At 41.1% G+C, this 23,374-nt stretch overlaps 1 protein-coding gene across 5 annotated transcripts in view; it reads right to left on the reverse strand.

The window, feature by feature from the left end:
* The window catches only part of KAT2B (lysine acetyltransferase 2B), a 94,123-nt gene that overhangs the window by 51,961 nt on the left and 18,788 nt on the right, over nt 1–23,374 (reverse strand). For all 5 annotated transcript variants that reach the window (XR_011527552.1, XM_070577502.1, XM_070577501.1 and 2 more), the window contains one exon: nt 12,643–12,769. Coding sequence is in view for 2 of the 5 variants with exons in the window: in XM_070577502.1 (XP_070433603.1) it covers nt 12,643–12,769 (127 nt within the window). In the remaining 3 variants the exon portion in view is untranslated. The remainder of the gene's footprint in view (nt 1–12,642; nt 12,770–23,374) is intronic.

A 23,374-nucleotide genomic window follows, 5' to 3' on the forward strand; every position in this document is an offset into this window, starting at 1 on the left:
TGTTGGGCATGGGTCAGTCTACTCCAGAGACCATGGTGCTATTGTCTTTAAATCACGAGGCTCCATCAGGAGCCTGGGGTAGAGAATGCTGCTGGTACCCTACCCATCTCCCCTTCCCTTACCACTTCAGGGCACACCTCCTGGCTTCCAACTCCCAGTAGCTCCATTTGTCTACCTAAGGCCTTTTGCAGTCACTATAATCTGCTCTGCCACCCATAAGCCCCTCAAGAGCAGCCTTCAATCAAAGCCTAAAGAACTTAGCATGTAAATACTCCAGTTCCCTCACCCCTCGGGTGGAATAACCTGAGGTAAGTGTTCTACACTGGCCCCCACATTTTCCCCCACAGAATGAAGCACCAGTTGCTCACAGTGGGAGCTGGCTTGGTAACACACCCTTCATGGGGCACCTTTTCCTTCTTGTCTCACTTTTCCACTCCAATACCTTCCTCCTAAATAAACTACTCAAGTCCTAGTCTTGAAGTCTGTTTCTGAGATATCTGATCAAAAGCAAACTAAGATATCTGATCAAAAGCATTTTCAGAGAGTAAAGAGGATTAAATACCAAGAGGGTAGGCCTTCCAAATGTCCACAAGGAAGCCACATTAAACGAGTTAAAATTAGAGGGGCGGAGGTACCCACCTTTCACTCCTTTCTAATGAAGAAAAGTAATGGTAAGGCAGAGTGATGAGTCCAAGGTCAAGGACCACTGGTGATGAGCAAGCATGCATGTGCACACACCTACACATACATGCGTGTGCACCCCTATAGAGGCTTTTTAAAAGGTAAGAGGGAAAGAAGGAAATTTAGTGATCTGTCTGCCTAAGGCATTGTGAGATAAATCTAGTGGATACATCTAAACTTGACAATGCTAACACTGTATTATTACATTATCAAATAGAAAAGGAGTAATTGACTAAACTTTTTAAGATAAGTAACTTACATCACAGAAAAACTACAAATATATGTATGTGTGTAAACACAAAAATTAATATTCAAATCTATTACTTTCTACTTGGCTATACAATATGCGGCTTCAGCACTTTCTAAAAGATGCCCAAAATTAGACTTCCTTTCAGGTAGAACGTTGGCCAGGTCATCTTTTTTTCTAAAGACTGTGCAAAATTTTCCTTGAGGTCAGCCTGAAGCCTTTGGGAGGCAGGCCTCATTCTGGAGACAACTAGGTCAAAATTTTTATGTCAGTTATTTACAGAAACAATTTTACTTAAGACTATTTTTGCTTTGTAATGTTTTAATCTCTTTCGAGTGATGAGCTATGAAAGCAATCTATCTACAATATAATATAAATTCCTTCAGATTCTCCATAATATGAAACAGTCTAAAGTGCTAACATATAATGGGTTTAACTCATGGAAGTACATGCCATGATTTATTTCTTAAACCAATGGTTCACTTTCTTTAAACCACAAAACACTTTAGCCAAATGAATTCTTAATCAGAATTAGAAAGAGTTGCTCTAGTTGAAACAGAGGTAGAAGCTCCTATTTTCAGAAGGGTGGTGGGGCATTCCCTCCCCTGGTTGGGAATCCACATTTTGAAAAACACTGTTTGGAAGTATCTTCTAGTATATTCTGAAGAGTAGACTAGATAAAAATTAAAATGCTTAAGAAGTGAGACCTGAGGAGATTCATTTCCTTCTAATGCTGCGCGTAATGAAATCCATGATCTCATCTCTCCTCAAAACTCTCTGTGTGACTCTAAGTACAAAGGACTAAGGAGCTGGAGATGGGGAGAAATATAAATGAAGCAGCACATTTTCAAGAAGGCAGGAAGGGAGAGGCTCTTCTAGATGAACGGAGGTAACTTTTACAGCAGAAGACAGTACATCTCTTCCTTTAAGAAAGAAGGAGGGGCCAGCCCGTGGCCGAGTGGATAAGTTCGCGCCCTGCCGGCAGTCCAAGGTTTCGCTGGTTCAGATCCTGGGCATGGACATGGCACTGCTCATCAGGCCACGCTGAGGCGGCATCCCACACACCACAACTAGAAGGACTCACAACTAAAATATACAACTATGTACTGGGGAGATTTGGGGAGAAAAAGCAGAAAGGAAAAAAAGAGAATGAAGGAAAAGTAGGTCTGGGGTGGAAGGGAGTATGCTGAGGCGGAAGGATGATATTGTATGAAAAGGGTTAAACTTCCTGGAAGGAATGATGGAGTGGGAGGAAATCAGATGAAAGTAGAGGGAGTGGACCATGTGCTTGAGGAGGGAAAAATGAAGGTACAGACAAGTTGCTATGAAAGAGAAGCTTCCCTGTAATAAGAAAGCTAGACAACGTCAGTCACAACTACACTACAAATACATAGTCGTCTGGACCTGCCATGTTCTCAGACTCTCCCACTATGGGCCCCTTTTGACCAAAACTCCTTTTCGGCCTCTGAGCAACTAGCTCTCAGCCCTTCCCTCTCACCAAATCCACTCCACCAGCTAACCTCTCCTCAAGCTCAAATGTGCCCCACACCCCACCTCGCAGCCTCCCCATCCCAACAACAAGGTTGCACCACCATCATGACAAATTTGACACTAGGATTAAAATCCTCATGGCTCTCCTCAAAAGGGTGAATCCCTCTTGCCAGCTCTGTTTCTGTCAAGGAATCCATCATTCATTCCTTCATTGTCCTTTATCTCCCACCAGATTCAGCCGAGATTCCTCACTCTCTCTCTCAGAGTTATCGCTTTCCCCCATTCCTACCTTTTGGGTCATTGTGATCTTAAGCCAAAAGTACCAAAATAGCCCTAGACTGTTCTCTCTGCTCCCGGGATAGTCTTCCTAAAATAGCACTTTCCTCAAACAACCCTGTCTCTACCAAATCTAAAGACTGCTCCTGACTCTGTGGGGCTGTTGACCAGAATCAGGACTTACTCAGGAGCCCACAATCAACCCAACCCATACCAACACCCAGGCTCATTTCACTCTAACTGCAAAGCTAAACTATTTGCTGTACTGATAATCAACTCATACTTAACCAAAAAGGGTCACTCAGTATTGACAGAAACTCTTCTCTCAGTCTTTTCTAAAGAAGGCTGTTAGATGCAAATGGAGTCCCCTCGATTATCTAAAAGCATATTTTCTTAAAGAGCTATGCCTCTATTATTTACAAGTCTGGAAGCATATTATTAAAAACTGAATTAAATAAAAACTAAAATGAAATAAAATAAAAATCTGTAAACTACAATGCACAAATCTATAGCAGTTAATCTGCCACAGAACTCATAATAACACTAAGTCACTGTTATTTAAAGTTTTAATATTTGCTCCCTAATTCCACTCCCCCATAAAGTTTGCATCAACGTACACTATAGCAGCAGTGGGAGAGAACAGAGCTCTCTCCACTCTTACCTACAGTGAAGAATCATTCTCAGTAGTTTAATCAGTCTTTCAAAAAATTGAAAGTCCCCCACTGTTCTGATTTGCATTCATTGGAATGCCCTTGGAGTTGTCTGTTTGTCAGGTTACTGGCCATTTGCATTTGTTCCTTTGTACACTGGCTATTCATGTCTTCTGATTGCTTTTTTAGGATGTTGGTCTTTGTCTTATTGCCTTGAAAGAGCTTTATGTCTGTCATATTGACTGCAAATGCTCCTGGATTTTGTTTGGGTTTTTGTTTGGTTGGTTGGTTTGGTTTGGTTGTACAGGAATTTTAAATTTTTTAGAAAGTCAAATCTATGTTTGGCATTTCTTTAAGGTCTTGCTTGCAAAAAGTCTTTCCCACATAACCCAAACATGACAAAAATGTATTTTCTCCCATCTTAACAGGATTGTTTTTAAAATTTAAAACACCCCTCTACCAAAATGTCAACGTCATAAAACACCAAAAAAAAGGCTGAGGAACTGTTCTAGATTTCAGGAGGCTACAGAGACCTGCTGTGACATTGAGACTTATAAGAAGAAATATATATTTGGCACAGTGCTCCTTCGGAATTTCTTAAGTAATGAGAGCAATACAGGTGAAAGGAGTGTTTTTCATTATTTATAACAAGTCCCTTTCAACCACACTTGAGTTTAGGTTAATAAGGTGACTTTCAGAAAGCCGCTAAGGATGGGTGGGAGGGCGCTGATTTCCAGGGGAACCAAACAAGTAATTAGAGGGCTAGAATTTTCAGCCCCATCCCTCTACCTATGGGAGGAGAGAGGGTCTAGAGATCAAGCTAATGACTAACAGCCAATGATTTAATCAATCACATGCTTACATAATGAAGAAACTTCCGTAAAAACCCCAAGTGAAGGGGTCTGGAGAGTTTCTGGGTGGGTGACAGTATAGAGGTGCTGGGAGGATGACAAACTTGGAGTGGGCATAGAAGCTCTGTGCTCTTTCCCCCATCCCTTGCCCTGTGCATCTCTACCATCTGGCTGTTCGTGAGTTGCATCCTTTTATAATAAACAGGGCATCCGGTAAGTAAAACATTTTCTGTGGGAGCCTCCGATCTATAGCTGGTCATTCAGAAGCACAGGTAATAAACTGGACTTGTGATTGGCATCTGAAGTGGAGGGAAGGAGGAGGACTGAGCCCTTAACCTGTGGGGTCTGCACTAACTACAGGCCTTAGCGTCAGAACCTAGTTAAATTGTAGGCCATCCAGTCGGTGTCCACTGGAGAGCTGGAGAATTGCTTGGTGTGGAAAAACCCACAAACATTTGGTGTCAGAAGTGTTCTGGAAGTGTTGAGTGTGAGTAGAGTGGACAAACTGTTTTTCTTACACATGACAGCTAAATACATATGTGATGCTAGACTGGATGCTTAATGAGGGGAAAATACGCTATAAAGGACATTTTTGGGTCAAGTGATAAAGCTAGAATACAAAAAGTAGGTTAGAGAAAAGTATTACATAAATGTTAAAATGTATTGAAGTTAGTAATGGAACTGAGATTACATAAAAGGATATTCTTATTTTTAGCAAATATATACGTAAATATTTAGGGGCAAAAAGCTACGATGTATATGCAACTTATTCTCATATGGTCCGGGAAAAAAAGCATACACACACACAGACACACACACACACACACACACGAGAATCTGTCCGTGTATCTGTATGTATGAGAACAATGACAAAGCAGATAGGGCAAAATGTTACCAATAGGTAAATCTGGGCAAAAGATATATGCGGAGCTCTTTGTTACTATTCACATGTCTTTTCTGTAAGTTTGAAATTATTTCCAAATAAAAAGTTTTTAAAAAATCTTTCCTCCACTTGGAATTTGATAATCAAATGCAAAGGAGTCTGCTTTCATTTCAAATCGTCTTCTAGGAGCCTGGTACAAAGGATCGCCATAATTACCCAAGAACGGCCAACCCCTGACTTGGGGGAAGAGCTCAGCCTTCCTGGTGAGTCAGTGTCTCCCCCGTGTGCATCGCGTGTGGAGGGCATTGGAGAGACGGTGTGAGTCAGGCCTGGGGGGGCTTTGCTGTCTTCACATCTCTCCAGGAGGGTGTACCTTGGCACCTCTCAGTGCTGTGTCAGACTTGCAAATACCCAGGGTGCCAGGGAGCGACTCGCCAAATGCCTGCTGCCAAGAATCATGGTGCAGCTGTTGCCTGGCTGGGAACAGGAAGTGCACTGTCACCCTGTGCTGTGACCCTCACTAAGCTCTGGCTCCATGTATCACTGGCCTGAACTTCTCTTGAGGACAGCCTGCCAGTCCTCACATGCCCTGCAGTGTGAACAGGCAGCAGCTGGGCAGGCAGCTAACATGTCTCTGCTCCTTCGGCCTGGAAAGAACACAAACGGCACAGCATCCAGAGGATCCGTAAGCTGTTCAAATACATTTTTTGTTCATGGGAATCTGAGGTCAAGGCTGGAAGAGGTAAAACGAATTCCCTCATTGAAACCTTCTCAGTTGACTATGTGCAAAAGGCTTATAATTTAAAAGTGGTTTCACCTTTTGTAATCTCAGATCTGGAATGGAGAAAAAGAGAAGCTTAAGATTAAGAGCCCATTAGATGAGTTCAGGCCAACAGAAACAGGATGCGAGCCACATATATACATTTAAATATTCTAGTAGCCACTTTAAAAGACACTAAAAGTTGTGAAATTAATATTAATAACATATTTTTTTTAATTTTTATCTTTATTGTTGAGTTTCAGGAATTCTTTTTTTTTTTTTTGAGGAAGATTAGCCCTGAGCTAACATCTGCTGCCAATCCTCCTTTTTTTTGCTGAGGAAGGCTGGCCCTGAGCTAACATCCATGCCCATCTTCCTCTTTTCTGTATGGGACGCCTACCACAACAGGGCTTGCCAAGCAGTGCCATGTCTGCACCCAGGATCCGAACCGGTGAACCCCGGGCCGCCAAAGCGGAACGTGCACACTTAACTGCTGTGCCACCGGGCCAGCCCCTAACACATTTTATTTAACCTAATATGTACCAGATTATTCATTTCAACATGTACACAATGTAAAAATCATTAATATTTTACATTCTTTTGTCATACTAAGTCTTCAAAACCAGTGTCATGTTACACTTGCAGCACATTTCGATTCAAGCTGGCCACATTTCAAGCGCTCAGAAGGCACACGTGCCTAGTGCCTACTGTAGTGGACAGAGCAAGTACAGATTATAAACTATGAAAGCTCCTTGCAAATAAATGCTACCAGCCATCTTTTAAGTATTACTGAATTCAATGAATGCTTATCAATGAAGGAATAAACCCAATTACGCCCCAAAATTAAATATATTAGGAACTAGAGAAAAAGTCAGTCTTTAATCTCAGTGCAACACAGAAAACCAACAAGGGTATAGATACGTATAGCTATACAAGGAGGAACATTGCAACAGAGCTCCAAGAAGGCTTTTATTCTTTCTACCAAGTTCTAGAGGTGAGTAGGGTTCCTCTGGCAGAAAATGAAGCAGAGGCATTGCAGGTGGTGTGAGCCTCCATATCGAAGGCAGAGAGGAGAGAAACCGTGAAGAACTTTCAGAGAACACTAACAGCTTGGTGGCAAAAGGCAACACAGGTGGTTGGTAAAAAGGCTAGAGAGTGGAGGCCTGACCAATGCCGCAGCTCAGCCAAAGCGAGGCTGCATTCTGAGAACAGTGGGAAGCTCAGAGGAGTTAAGCGGGAGAATGGGATCAGATTGGACCACTCCTTTCTTGGGAAGCGAGAATGGAGACTGGAACTCCAGGAGCTGCCGCAGATGCAACCAAAGAATGCACAACAAGCCCGAATTCAGGCAGTGCTAGAGGGAGGCACCCGGAGAGAAAATCACCAGGACTTCACAGCAGAGGAAGGCGGGGAAAAGGAACTTACATCAAGTAAGCAGGAAAAAGATTACCAGGCTTATCCCCTTAACCTCTGCTCGACCAGACTCACAGCTCCTGACAACTCTGAAACCTGTGCGTAAAAGGCAGAGTTAGAAAAACAGAGGACACCCAGCCAAGAGGAATACGCTGACTTGACTCAAGAGATTGTGCGAGTGTGCCGGCTGGGCCCATATTTATGTCACTTGGCATCTGCACAGTACACGTGCACACGGGAACCAGCGGGTGATTCAGCGGTAGAGGTCTACGCAAAGGTAGAAAGGCCAAAGAAAACGTGCCGGGTCGAACGACTGCCTGTGATTTACATGTTTGAAACAAGTCCATGAGAAAAATACTGCTAGTCCCTTCATACCTCATACTATTCAAGAAATAAGCTCTAGTGTAATTGTTAATGCTAGCTCTTTACTTTCCTTGGAAAGTTTTTACTGTAATTAAGCAGGTAAGCAGTGGTAACCAGAGTGATAAAGAATTGCCGATTTCCATTATTGTGATGTTTAAATATATATATGTGTGTGTGTATAGATGATATATTTATATATCAGAAAAAAACTGATGGCACTGAAAAATAATCAAAAACTTTCTACAGAACTGCAAAAAATTCTCACTAGTCAAATTTAATAATCAATATGTTCTGGCACATTTCAGAACAATGGACTCCAAAATGACAATTGTGTTTTGATCACAACGGTGTGTTTCCTCCTTTCCTGGTCACAGAAGCAGGTTGTTATTTAAACAGTCCCCACATAAGGAATTTTTATTAATATTGAAATAAGGAGAAATGCTTGGGCCAACTGAAGTGCTTTGTTAGGACCCTTCATCAAATTTTTGTAAATTGAATTTGATTGCACCAATCTCAAATATCAAATAATTTCAGAGAATGGACTAGAATGTTCTAAGCCAGCACTATGCACAGAAATACAATGTGAGCCATATGTGCATTTTACGTCCCAAAACAGGCGACATTAACTTTAAGAATAGTACATATTATTATCGCAATATATACAAAATATTTAGCACGTAATCAATATGAATGAGACAGCTCACTTTTTTTCATACTAAGCTTTCAAAATCTAGCGTGTGTTTTATACTTACAACACATCTCAATTTGGAGTAGCAACATCTCAAGTGCTCATTAGCTGCATGTAGTGAGTGGCTACACTGGAGAGCAGGTCTAGACCGACCATGTCATTCGATGGATAGAGACTGAACTGCAGAGGTTAAGGGACTTGGCAAACTGCTGAGCCAGGCCTAGAATTCATATTTTCTAACTCCCAATTGAATGCTCTTTGCACTTGATCAGACTGGCAGGCCTGAGTTATACACCCAGGAGACACAGAAGAATATCAAGTTACAGCAGGCCAAGGATGCCTGGGATGGAAGCAACTGTCAGGAGATCACATGAAACCGGAGCTCACTGTCAAACGAACACGGATGGCTGAGCCACAAGATGCCCAACAGCAAATCAATAGAATAGACATCATCTCAATCAATAAGCCTGAGTGTTTTGTTTTGACAAGTCCAGGAACATTACATATTGACACATGTATGATGACTGGTGACTAAATTAACCAAACTCAGAACAGTGAGTGTGAAAATAGAACAACAGGCACAAACTGAAACATATTTGAGAATTCAGCCTTGACAGAATTCCCTAACCCCAGCCTCTACTTTACTGGCAATAATTAAATAATTGCAGCCAGCCCAGGTGGCCTAATGGTTAAGTTCTGCATGCTTCACTTCAGTGGCCAGGTTCAGTTTCCAGGTGTGGACCTACCCCACTCTTCTGTCAGTGACCATGCTGTGGTGGCAGCTCACATACAAAAAGAGGAAGATTGTCAGTGGATATTAGCTTAGGGCCAATCTTCCTCAGCAAAAAAAGAAAAAAGGAAGTACTATGCATGGATAAGAAAAGATGTCTGGGGGCCAGCCTGGTGGCACAGCAGTTAAGTTCACACATTCCACTTCGGCGGCCCAGGGTTCGCCGGTTCAGGTCCTGGGTGCATATGCACTGCTTGGCAAGCCATGCTGTGGCAGGCATCCCACATATAAAGTAGAGGAAGATGGAGACGGATGTTAGCTCAGGACCAATCTTCCTCAGCAAAAAGAGGTGGATTGATGGCAGTTGTTAGCTCAGGGCTAATCTTCCCAAAAAAAGAAAAGATGTCTGGAACTTGCTTAAAATACTCCAGCAAAATGGGAGGAATTGGCAAATGTTAGTAATTGTTAAAGGCAGGTGAGTGGCACAAGGCGGTTATTGAACTATTCTTTCTGACTTTACATATGTTTAAAACTTTCCATAATAAAAAATTTTTTAAAAGTTGGAGTTGGGGGAGGGACGAAGCACAACCTCAGAAGGTTTTCTAGAGCCATGTGACCAATAAATAAACTACGGCATTCTGGCAATAATTCCAAGAGTACTTGAAAAGGTGCAGACATTTCAACTTTAAGAAAGCAGACTGAAGAGGTATAGACAAGTAAAGAGTGAGAAAGGAAGGAGAAGGGGGAAAATATTTTTAACACACCTACAACCCCAATACCCTGAGAAAATCAGGGTCAGCAACTCAACAGGCATCCTTCTAGATCTTTTCCCGTTCATATATATTAAAATACATGCCATGTTTTCTAAACTAATAAAATGAGATAATATTCATGATGGTGTACTTGAGTCAGCATCCACGCATTTGGGAATGACTGCCTCCCATGTAGTTCTCTGAGGGTGAAACGCTGAGGGTTGGGCACATGACAGGCACTCTGCCAATCAGGTCCTCTCCTCGGGGGATTTAAATCCTGAACCAATACTCACAGGGACGGCGGTAGTTGGAACTGAATCATCCAGGGGGAGTGTCCGGACAGAAGGTCGACGAACTCCAGCAGCTGAGATCCCCAAACCCGAATGAAACCGAGTTTCCCTTTGTTTCCAACTTCTAGGAGCTACCACTACCCTTCTTCTAAACAGTTTTCTCATTTAAACTAGACGGAATTCATGTCTGCTGTTTGACGTGAAAGAACCCGAGAGTATTGTCATACTGCGACTAACAAGAAGAGCTAATAATAACGCATTACTTTGCCAGGCACTGTTCTAAAATTTTACATGCGTTCTCTCGTCTAATCTTCACAACAATCCTATGAGGTAGATACTATTCTGAACTCCATTTTAGAACTGAGAAAACCAAGGTCCAGGCAGATTAAATAATATGCTGCAACTTACAGCTATTGGTTGTAAAGCCAGGATTTGAACCCCAGCTAGTAGATTTAGTCTGAAATTGTAAAACGTCCAATTAAGCTGCTTTTTCCATAAACAATACATTAAGAATGTCTTAACATGTTGTACAGCATATCTTTTTATTTTTACTTATTTACTTATTTTTTTGGTGAGGAATAAAGGCCCTGTGCTAACACCTGTACCAATCTTCCTCCATTTTTTGGTCTATGGGATGCCACCTCAGTGTGGCTTGATGAGTGGTGTGTAGGTCCACACCCAGGATCCAAACCTGCGAACCCCGGGCCACCGAAGCAGCGTATGTGAAGTTAACGGTCATGCCACCAGGTTGGCCCCAAAATATATCTTTTTTTAACAGGCATATCAAATTTTATAATACAGATTTTCACACTTCAACCAATTATTTCCTACATTGGGATATTTAGGTTGTTTCTAGTTTTTTATTATCCTGACTAAGGCTATAATAACTGTCCTTTTAGTTTAACTTGAAGGCACATCTTAATCTATGTCGGGGTTAAATTTCTGGCATGGATTTGGAGGTCAAAGGATATGTACTTTTTTTCCCCATTCTTGATTATGTATTGTCAAATAATGGTATTTGTTTTCAAAGCTTGTTAAGAAATATAAAAGGGAACAAAGCTGGCTGTTCTTTGTAAAAGGCTGTTTCTGCCTTTGGGCACTCGTGTGTGTTTACATGCTCAGAAGGGAGACAATCTGCTCAGCTAAGAAAGAAGACTCTGTTTTTAAATGTTAATGGATGTAGGATAATCGGATTTCCCCATCAATACCAAATACAGTTCAAGCCCAGTGCTTAACGAGTTCTTGAGCCCAGCTTTTTATTGCATCATATTTTCTGAGGCAATTCTAAAGGGCATTCGCTGAGGGATCAATTGTGAAAAAAGTAAGTTATCAGCGAATGTGTTTCTGTAACTTGTGGAATCTTTCCTTTGCACTGGCTGCCTCAAAAATCAAGATTTACATTATTTTAGTTAAATCAACACAAAGATATAACTATTAGTGTGTTTACTTCGTCTGTGAGATCAATGCTCTCTCTTTCCTTTTTCAGAAGGCTCCTCCATGCAGTAACTTCCTGGGAAGATCACACTGTCTCCCTTTTTGCTCTATAAGTATTGAAATCCTCCCCAGCTGAGCACAAAATAGAACTTCAGACTCGACCTTACACCATGGTAACCTTGAAGGCTGATGCTGCACAATTCGATATCAGCAGGAAGCTTGAGAAAAAGATGTCAGAAAGAAGCCACCCACTTACAATGGCCAGGTGGAAAAAGCCACTTTAGAGAGAATGTTCTGCCCAGGGCTATGTCCTTACAATACGGGACAGTAAACTGAACAGACAGGCATTCTTTCGGAGACTGGATAGCTGAAGGCCAAAAAGTAAGTATAATATTCCAAGATCCTCTATGAACCAGAATTTTAGTATCCAGGGAAAACAACCCATGAACTTTTAACTACTCAAACAAAATACAATTTAAAAAAAATTATCCTGAAACTAGTGTCAGGACAAGAACATATTAGCACAGTCACGTTGAGTAACTCTGGCAAAGTCTATCTTGCCATCCTGACAATGATTATCTTAAGAGAAGATAAGGTTGAAAGGGAAAACACAAGTAAACATTTACCAAACACAACCCCAATGAAGAAAGAGCTGCCAGATACAGGAAACTACAGAAGGGGAAGATAAAACGAAGCACTTTCAGAAAGTTCAGGGAATCAGAAAATATAACAATAATAATAATAATAATAATAATTAGACAAAGAACCAGTTGGTTGAGGTTTCAACTCTGGCGGTCAAAGATCCTCAGCCCCCACCATAATGCAGCAGAACATGTTGTACATTATTTTAATGAGCTCAGTTGTCATGTTTCGTCTTATGTGGCAATCCCCCAGTCAAACCCAGCTCTTGGGCGAATGGGGAACAGTCCGACAGGAGTCAGTGCAGACAGTGCAAGGTTTGTCTCTCACATGAAGCCCTCCCCAGCAAATTCATCAGACTAAAGAGACTCTTTCTGTTGTTGCCTCATACAGTGGTAAAGAGATTGCAAGTTTGGCTAATCCATGGAATTCAGTAAGTTAGAACTTTCAGGCAACAATGACGTTAGCATTTCCTTGAAGATTTATGAACTCACCTAGGGCATGGCTACAACTCCTGCAGGACTCCGTTAGACTGACGATGATTTGCTGCAGATCGGCTCTGGGGGGCGTGGGAGAAGGGTTGGGGTTTTTCCAGCCATTACATTTACAAGACTCCTCGGCCTAAAAAAGGAATAAGGAGAGAGACAAAACTATGTCACAGGCAGTGATAGGCTGAATGTTTTATGTGAGAACAATGCACACTAGTTATATGACAGCTACTCTCCCTGCTCCTGACTTCATAATTTTCTATAAACGCACAAGAAACAAAAACAGAGAAAAGGCAAAGAGGGTGTTTGATTTGAGAGTTTTGTTTTTTGTTGTTTTTTGTTCTCCGGAATGTGTGTAGTGCAGCTCAGACAGCAGATCCATACACTTCGGTACCACTGTCCCAAGCAAATGCCCATCGAGTGGCCAGTTCCAAGGGAAAGGCTCCCAAAGGGACAAGCCAGACTCTGAGGTTCCTGGAACCCAGCTGGGGCCCAGGCCACTGCTGAGCCTTACGGGCTCCAGAGCTCCAGCTGCAACTCTGCCCCATGGACCAGAAGGGAAACCCACGAAACCAAAGAAGTTAGCAATCTTAGGGACCTGAGGAGGCACACATCCATCTGAAGCCACACTCGCAGATTCCTCCAAGTCCTTTGTGGGCTCCGAGCTTCAGAAATGGAAAGGGCTTTATCACGTAGTCTGAGATTCCTACTTACGTATGTTATTCCCCGGTTTCCGGTACTAGAACGCTATTATTTTAGCAACACTTGATAGAAATCTTCCTGAACTTTTTCCACGTACCCTTCACACCTCCCTACCTTCTTTGAGAATGGTGAATATGATTTAGCCTTTTTGTGGTGACTCGGGTTATGAGGTAGAGGACAAGCATGAAAAGATATCAATTATTTTCAATTACCAAGCTGCCACTTTGTGCATGTCAGAGGTCATAGGTGTGGAAAGCTAGTGTACTTCTACTGAATGACTCCAGCCACTTTTAATTCTTCTGCCCATTCCCTGCTATCCTTTACCACTCCATCGCTCTCATCATTTATTTACTGCTTTATCTGTTGTGGCTGGGAAACTAGAAAATTAACTGTTAGAATAACATGTAACATAGGCTGATTGATTCTGGATGAGAGCCTTCTACGTACACTGTCCAATATGACCACCAGCCGCATGTGGCTACTGGGCACTTGAAATGTGGCTAGTCCAAATTGAAAGGCGCTATGAATGTAAAATACATACAAGATTTGGAAGACTGGTGAAAAAATAAAATATCTCATTAATAATTTTCACATTGACTACATGTGAAACGTTAATATTTTAGATACACAGAGTTAAATAAAAGATATTAAAATTCATTTGACCTGTTTCTTTTTACTTTTTTAACGTGGCTACTGGAACATTTAAAATTACACATGTGGTTCACATTATACTTCTAGTGGACAACACTGGTCTATAAAACAAGTGGCAGAAATTTTCACTTGGGCTTTGTGCTAGATCTTTATTCCCTCAGAGGGCCTTTCTCCTTGATTTGGATTTTTCCCCCGACTACCAGACAGCTGAAGTTAAGAGAACTCTGAATTGTCGAAAATTCCAGAATGCTTGTTGCCTTGACTTCATACATTCTCAAAATTCCCTCAAAATTCCCCAAGATAGGAATAGTTTCTGAAGTGTGTGTGTGTGTGTAGGAGAGTAAGAAAAGAAAGAATAAATAATTGGCAAGGCAAGAAAGGTCAAGGTGCAGGAAGGAAAATCTGCTTTTGAAGATAAGTTCTTTCCAGTGAGCCTGCGACTCTGGCAAGTCCAACCTGACTGCTTCTCACATTTCATCGCAATGAGGACGGAGAAGCCAGGACCAAAAGAAGGCCCTTACATCAGCAATCCCACCAGCACAACCCCCAATGAGTAGCTCATCACCTTCTTTTGTTTGGCTAGGCATCAGGCAGGACCTATTACCTCCACAGCTCTGTTACTAAGCTGAACTGGACCTTGAAATTCTCTGCAATGAGCCGTTCACCTCCTCAGAGATTAGAAAGGTCTCAGGGGCTGTGTTCTTGAGGGGGACTCTCATGAGAACTTGCACCCAAGAAAGCATCTTTGTCTTGATGGAAGGAACCACCCCGATTGTGGACCACTCCTCTCTTACCAGTGGTGGAGCCACTTCAAAGGACTCCTGCAACCTCTGGCTTTTCTGGGCAGTTGGTCTGATCCAGCTGCCCTTTCCAAAAAGGGCTTTGGTCAGAAAAAGAAAAATGATGACAAAACAGTCCCAACAAATCAATTAAGTACAGCAGGCCAAACCAAAAAGGACAAAACAGTAATGGCCAGAAACTTTTCAGTTTGGAGAACTGCATTCTAAGCCAAAGAACTACTATGCATATTGAGTCATTCATTCCAAAGTGGGCACTGAGGGCCTACTATGCGCCAGGTACTTTTGCTAGGTGTGTGAGGGAACAAACAAAGATCCTGCCCTCCGAGAGCTGACATCAGGGTAGGATGGGAGGGGGCAAATAGGCAACACTAATAAATAATTTATATGGTATATTTAAAATGATAGTGCTATGGAAAGAAAGATGAAGAGACAAGTCAAGGGGAGTTGGGAGAGGGTGGGAAAGAATGTGCAATTTTAGTGAGGCCTTTTTGAGAAGGTGGCATTAAAACAAAGACTTGAAGGCGCAGAGGGAGTTGACCGTTAGATATCTGGGGGAAGAGCATCCCAGGCAGAGGGAACAGCCAGTGCAGAGACAAGAGAGTGCCTGGCTTGCTCAACAAAGAGCAAAGGCCAGCATGGTGAGAGCACAGTGATAAAGGAAAGAGCTGCAGAAGTCAAGGTGAGTGGGAATGGGAGGAGTCCTATAAGGCCTCACAGGCGACTAGAAGGACTTTAGCTTGGTTACTTGGATCTATTCTCTCCCTCTCAAACAGGATCCTCCAGGCTTGAAATACGGATAGAGACAGAACACAAGGACACGAGGCAGGAGGTCTCCAAACTCACTTCTTCTCTCTCACTCTTTCCTTTAGTCATTAGGTACAGCAACCTCACTTTCTCTTTTCTTTAACAGCAGTCCTTGAGGCTAAAAAAATCCATCCCTTTTCCTGTCACTAATTTACATGAGAAAATCACACTACTTCCTTGTTTGTTTTTTGTTTAACTTCCAGGCCAGGATCAACTATGCAGTCTACACAAGGAAGAACACTAATTACTTAACAATCTAGAACTTATAAATCTCTCTGATATCTGGATGGAATGGAACATTAAAACCTTAACCAAAGCCCACAAGATTCTCCTTGAATTGTCATAAAGATGCCAAGTTGTCTAGTCAAGGGCTTCATTACTTATTAAGGCCCAAGATTTACTTTAGGGTTAGGAGTCAGGTAGAGAATGACTGAAGGTCAAAACTCCAAAGAATCACGTGATTTGGGAGTTGGTCCTCATTCGCCGCGGTAAGCACTTTAGCTTTGGACAAACATGATGGACTCGCATCTGGGCACACTAGCAACCAGAGCCCAAGTCTCCTTCTGTGGCAGGTTGTCTATGAGCAGGAAGGAAAACTGGCAGGAACTTTGTATGGAACGGAATTAAACCAACCATAGCCAGCATCTGTCACTCCAGATTCTTAGAGAGGCAGTGACCTAGTTAAGCACGAAGTGCCTTCATTATAAGGAAGCTTGAGAAACCAACTTGCTCTGAATCAGTCCACCAGCACTGCTGGCCTGTACACTCCCCCACTCCAAGAAGAGCCATCAACCCTGACAGAACGCCACTTTGTGGTTCAAAGGTACGAGTCCACAGGTAGAAGATCTCTCAGTACTGTGCTAGGGGTCAATGACCAGGAAACCACATCAATGCCTTTCACACAAAACAGTGTTTGGACTGGATAATCTCCGAAGACAATGCTAATGCGGAATGTTTTCTCTAGATGTGGAGGGCAGGTGGGAAGAACGCACAGGGAGGAGGGAGAAGAAGAGACAAAACACAAACAGTTCCCACTCTCTCATGCACTGGCCACCTATTTATTCTTCAGACACTAACTGAGCACCCACTACATGTCAATCATAGCACCAGAGACAGAGGACACAAGAAATCTCTGCAGAAATGAAAATCTGATCTAAAAGGAGGGGATACTTGTAATGGACCCATTAAAAAAGAACATGCTAACGAGGCTGTCAGGGAGATCTATACTCTCAAGTAGGATGAGAGGAAGGGAAGAGCAGCTCATTTCAGAAGGAAATAGCACGCGCATGCTTCTGAATACACCTCATCCCACTTGTCTCATGTATAGTTAATTACGCAGGTGCTTGCTTCCCCTAGAACATTTTTATGCAGTATGAGACCAGTGATGTTCACCTAAAGCAGAGTGACAGAGGAGAAAAAGGAGGGGGTTAACTCCTCTGCGTCAGAATTTTCTAGAGTTTTTGCGACAGGGATAGAAGAGTATATGTAGTTTAAAATTCTAGAATTATCACTATAAACAATATATTACAAATAAAATTATCCTTGCCTTTTTTAGTCATGATATTTATCTTAAAAATTAAACCTAAATTAAAAACAAAAAGGTTGAGAACCACTGGCCTGGAGTAGATGAAACCCCGGGATTGAATCAAATGGGTGATGCTCACCTATTCCTCCCGAAGCTCTGCTTAGCCAATAGATTCCTGGAAATTTTCCCAGATAACCTTGTGGAAAGAGACTGAATCTTCCTGCAGCAAAGCCTAAGAACTAGAACGTTCTTTCAGGATATACTGCCTTCCTCAGACCCTGGAGGAGCAAAGAGGCCAAGGACAGAGAAAAGGAGCTGGAGGACGAGGGAGACATGAGATTAAGGCTATCCTCCATCACAAAACAGACTGGCAGGAGACTCTGGGAGAGGTGTCCTTTCTGAGCCTTCCTGCAAGGGTTCATGGCCTTCCTCCACTGCCCCTCAACACTCTGCCCTCGACCAACTCACAGAAACAACAGGAGAAGAAAAAGAGGCAAAGTCATGGCCAGCAAAATGTTTCATCTTGGGCTGAAGTTGGTAGAAAGGCCACAGTGACAGTATACAGAATCACTGCGATGGTCAAGTGGGAAGGACTTGTAGTTATATAAACACGGTTTCAAATCTCAGCTCCAGAATTTCCAAACTGTATGAACCCTGGGCAAATCACTTAACCTCTCCAAGTTTCCCAATTTATAAAATGGGTATAAAAATACCTGTCTTACAAGACTGTTGGGGGCATTAAGTACTTAATGCAGGTAGGTGTTGAATAAATAAAAGTGGTGATAAAGATGATGATGGCATTGACTGGCACTGATAACGATAACATGCCAGGAGTGCCCGTGAGGTGAACGGTGAGATGGGGACAAGGGCTTTCTAAGTCATGATGAACTATGACAGTCGATACTTTAAAGCAAGGACTTGAAGAGGACGCAACCACTGAAAGTAGCTTGAGGATACCCCTGGGCCCAATCTTCATGAAACAGGCCACAGCATGTACTGAACAAATGATTGGCCCGTTTACAAATGAAAAGCTATGCTCCCACAGAATAAATCGGCTCCATTCCCACTATTAGTAATAGAAATGGGAAGTCACTCAAAAGGCTCACTGAGTGATCATGGTGGAGATTTTTATAACAAAGCAGAGGTGAAGACAAAGAGATAGCCAGGTTACATACACACAATCACCTAGTGAGAACAAAATGTATCAAAATCTATGGGATATGGTCAAGGCAACAATTAAAGGAAAACATATGCCCTTAAATGCATTTATGGGAAAAACAGAAAGATTAAAAATAAATAAACTAGGGGCTGGCCCTGTCACAAAGTAGTTAAATTCAGCAGGTGCCACTTCACTGGTTGGAATCCTGGGCATGGACCTACACCACTCATCAGCCATGCTGTGTCGGCGACCCACATATAAAGCAGAGGAAGACTGGCACAGATGTTAGCTCAGGGCTAATCTTCCTCAGGCAAAAAATAAATAAATAAATGAACTAATCATTCTACTCAATCATCTAGGAAAAGAGTAACAAAATAAACTCACAGAAAATAGACAAAAGAATTTAATGTAAAAAAAAAAAATATATGGAACCAGATAACAAAATCATATACCTAACCAGTATATTCAATGGTTAGTTTTTGAAAGATCATTAAAACAAAAACAAAAACTCTTTGCAAGTTTAACCAAGGGGCAAAAAAAAAAATCACATCCCAAAAAAGAAAAAGAGTGAAAAAGGAAACTGAACTATAGATTTATTTTATAACTATAAATAAGTACTCTGTAGAACTTTATTTATTTTTGAGGAAGATTAGCCCTGAGCTAACATCTGCTGCCAATCCTCCTCTTTTTGCTGAGGAAGACTGGCCCTGAGCTAACATCCGTGCCCATCTTCCTCTACTTTATATGTGGGATGGCTACCACAGCATGGCTTGCCAAGCGGTGCCATGTCCGCACCAGGATCCAAACCGCGAACCCCGGGCCGCCAAAGCGGAATGTGCGCACTTAACTTCTGCACCACCAGGCAGCCCCTGTAGAACTTTATACCAACAAATTTGAAAAATTAGATGAAACAGATGACTTCCTAGGAAAATTATCAACACTGATTTAATAAGTAGTAAAGTTTTCTAACAACCTAGAAGAAAATTAAAAGGTAGTCAAAGATGTCCTAAGAAAGGCCCCAGGTCCAGATAATTTTTTTCTGCTTTATCTCGTCAAAGCCCCCAGTACACAGTTGTGTATCTTAGTTGCAGGTCCTTCTAGTTGTGTCATGTGGGACGCCGCCTCAATGTGGCCTGACGAGTAGCGCCATGTCCACGCCCAGGATGCGAACCAGCGAAACCCCAGGCCACCGCAGTGGAGCGTGCAAACTTAACCACTCGGCCATGGGGCCAGCCCCATGGTCCAGATAATTTTATAGGAAAGTTCAAGTTAACTCTCAAGGGTTGGATCAGCACTGTCCAAGACAAATATAATGTGAACCACATATAAAATTTTAAAATGTCTAGTAGCCAAATTTTTAAAAGTAAAAGAAATAGGTGAAATTAATTTTAATAATATATTTAACATAACACATCCAAAATATTATCATTTCAGCATGTAAAAAATTATCTTTTATAAAATAATAGAAAAGTATTATTAAGGCATTTTACATAGTTTTTACAGTCTTCAAAATCCAAGGGATTTCACACTTACAGCACATTTCAATTCAGACTAGCCATGTTTCAGCTGTTCAACAGTCATTGGCAGCTAGTGTCTACCACATTGGACAGCAGAATACCAGATAATTCCTTTGTATCGTAAATTGTTCCAGAGCATCAGAAAAAAATGAAAAACTCATGTCATCTTATGAATCCAATATAACTCTGACACTAAAGCAGAATACAGAGAGCAAAAAACACCAAAAAAGTTACTAGCCCAATCTCGCAAAAACTGAAATAAAATATTTGTAAATCAAATCCAACAGTACACAATTAAAATCATGCATCTTGACTGGTAAATAATAACTAAGTAAAGTTTATTACAGGAATGCAAAGATAGGTAATTTGAAAAAAAATTAATTACATTAACAAATTAAAGGGAGAAAAATAATTATAATTGATGCCAAAAGCTTTTCATAAAATTTAACGTTAATTTTTAATTGAAAAAATAGCAAATTCAGTATATCTTAACTTGAAAACAAACATTACACTAAATAGAGACATAAAAACCATTCCTATTAAATTTACCAAAAAAAAGAAGCCTTCACTATGTCTGCTGTTCAACATTGTACTGGAAGTACACAAAATGTATAAAAATTGACAATTCTTAGACATTATCAAAACTAAAAAAGAAATCAATAAATTGGCTGGATACAAGATCAACATATAAAACACTTTTCTCTATATCAGCAATAATCACTTAGAAAATATAATAGGAAAAAAAAATCCTAACAGCAAGAGTCATAAAATACTTAAAACAAATCTTTAAGGAGATAAGTAAGACCTATATACAGAAAACTACAACTTTCTACTGAAGACTGAATAAATGGAGAAATATGCACTGTTCTTGATTGGAAGACTCAATATTGTAAAGATATCAGTTCTCAAATTAAATTTTATAAGTGAAATTAGTTGAGAGTATACTTACAACATATAAATCAAAGTATTAATATTCAGAATACATAAAAATCTATAAAACAATAAGAAAATGGTACCATCTAATAGAAAAAAAAAAGGCAAATGCAAGAGGTTCCAAGAAAAATGAATGCTACTGGCAAACAAACCCATACAAAATGGTCAAAGTAACTAGTAATGGAGAAATGAAAAGCCCTGTGAGATATTTCCTCACAATAACTAGGTTGGCAAAAAATTTATATATATAAAAGGTTGACATTGATAATATCTAAAGTTGACCAAGATGTGAGGAACATGTGCCCTCCTCCGTGGGAGGAGACACTAGCACAGCCTTTCAGATGCCAAATTGGAATATTCGTGCCCTTTGGCCCAACTGCGCTGCTAGAAATCTCTCCTATAGAAATACTCACATGTGCTCAATGATACTTGTATACCGCTTAGTAGAGACAAAGAAAAAAACACATCATCTAAAATTTGATCAGTAAGAGAAGAATTTATCAAATTACGTGGATTGGTACCACAGATTTACGCCACCTTTGTCAAGAATAAGGCGAACTATTTGTACTGACATGAAACCTCTCTAGGTCCTAGTGAATGGCAGAAAAGGCAAAGTATAGTATACATGGCATAATCCGATGTATGTTTTTTAAAAATAAATGAATACACAATTTAAATATATATGTGTGAGGATATATAGAGGAACTAGATAGACACATACTTACAGGGGTGGGGGAAGGTGGGGGAGGGGAAGGGACATTCACATCGTACTTTATATTTTTCTCTATGGCATTCATATCCATGGATTGCTTGCTAATTTTCCTTAACATTGACTCATGTGAGGGGAAAACACAATTCTAGAAAAATTCCAACACCAGTAACAGAGGCTCAGTATATATCAGCTGGGGGGAGGAATGGTGGAAAACCACATCCTTATCACAAACCACATTTAAGAATTCAAGGATCCAAAACTTTTCTCCCTGTGGGGCTGCTTATAAAACCCCCTCCTCTCACTGCGGTTCAAGCCAAAAAGTAACAAGCTTGCAATTCTTGGAGAAGACAATACAGATTTTGAGAGATAGAAATCTTAACTTCACTATTGCAACAGTCTTAGAGGCCCAGAAAGAAAAGTTTATGCCCCTTCTTGTCTTAATACAACAGAGAATAATGGCCATGTTCATAGGATGCTAATTAATGGGTGGGTCACGAATCTCATGGCAGGGAGATTTGTAACAATAAATTCTTATATTCCCCCTACTCGATAAAAAATGTTACATCCCAAATATTAACCACACTTATTTAAGCCACTTGTGACAGACGCGCTCAGTGAATTCTACCAACAATAAACACTGATGCTTAAAAACGTAACTGAATAAAGGGCTTTTCTTTCAAAACTGGTTAACTTTGCTTCCTCCACTGAGTCTTGGGATCCCAGTAACTTTTACAGAGTAGATTTTTATTTCTTTTGTTCAGAACAACTGAGACTTTTTCCAAATAAACAGAAAATTCCCTGAAAACTAAGAGGACGATGAAGGGAGGGGGAGAGGAATAGAGAGAGGGAGGAAACATGAGACAAAAAGTTGAGAAACACAAGCTTTGTCAGCCACACAGCACTCCAACTGTGTTGGCCAACACGTGGCAGCCAGCTACAAGCGGGTGTCCCAGCTTCTAAAGGTGGCAGGTCCAAGTTGAGATGCACTGTAAGTGTGCAATACACACTGGATTTCAAAGAGTTAGTATCCAAGAAAAAAAAAAGAATGTTAAAATATCTCACCAAGAATTCTTTTACACTGATTACGTGTATAATGATATTTTGGAATATTAGGTTAAATAAAACACTAAAATTAATAAAATTCAGTTGTTGGTTTTCTCATTCTTTCACGTGGTGTAACAGGTTGAATAGCGTCCCCCAAAGTTCACGTCCACCTGGAACCTCAGAATGGGATCTTATTCAGAAATAGAGTCTTTGTAGATAATGACAACTTAAAGATCTTGGGATGAAATTATCCTGGACTTAGACTGGGCCCTAAAACCAGTAACTGGTGCTTTTATAAAAGAAAAGAGAGGGAGATTTGGACTCCGAGTCACAGACACACATGGAAGGCAGCCATGTGAAGACAGAGGCAGCGATTGCAGTAACGCATCAATAAACCAAGGAACGCTAAGGATTGCCAGGAGCCACCAGATGCCAGGGAGACGCAAGGAACGATTCTTTCCAGAGCCTTCAGAGAAGGTATGGCCCTGCTGACACCTTGATTTCAGACCTCTGGCCTCCAAAACTGTGAATAAAAGAAGCTTCTGTTGCTTCAGCCACCCTATTTGTGATCATTTATGGCAGCCCTGGAAAACTAATACATGCGGCTACTAGAAAAGGTTAAGTGACATGCGTGGCTCACATTATATTTCTATTGGACATTGCTGCACTAAAGTTTAAGGGGATCCACCCCCTAAAACCCAAGTCTTCATTATGGACCCTGACAGCTTAGGCAAAGAATAGTCCCAAAATTTCCTAAGTGGTTCTAAGTGGTTCAAGTTATATCCCTTTGAGATATCTGGAAATCCCTTGAACTTTTGCTCACTTGTTTCAGGATTTTTTTTTTTTTTGGTAGAATATGAAAAGTACTTCCTACACATGCACATGCACCAT

The sequence above is a fragment of the Equus przewalskii genome, chromosome 15 (genome assembly GCF_037783145.1).
Source record: "Equus przewalskii isolate Varuska chromosome 15, EquPr2, whole genome shotgun sequence".
Taxonomy (NCBI): domain Eukaryota; kingdom Metazoa; phylum Chordata; class Mammalia; order Perissodactyla; family Equidae; genus Equus; species Equus przewalskii.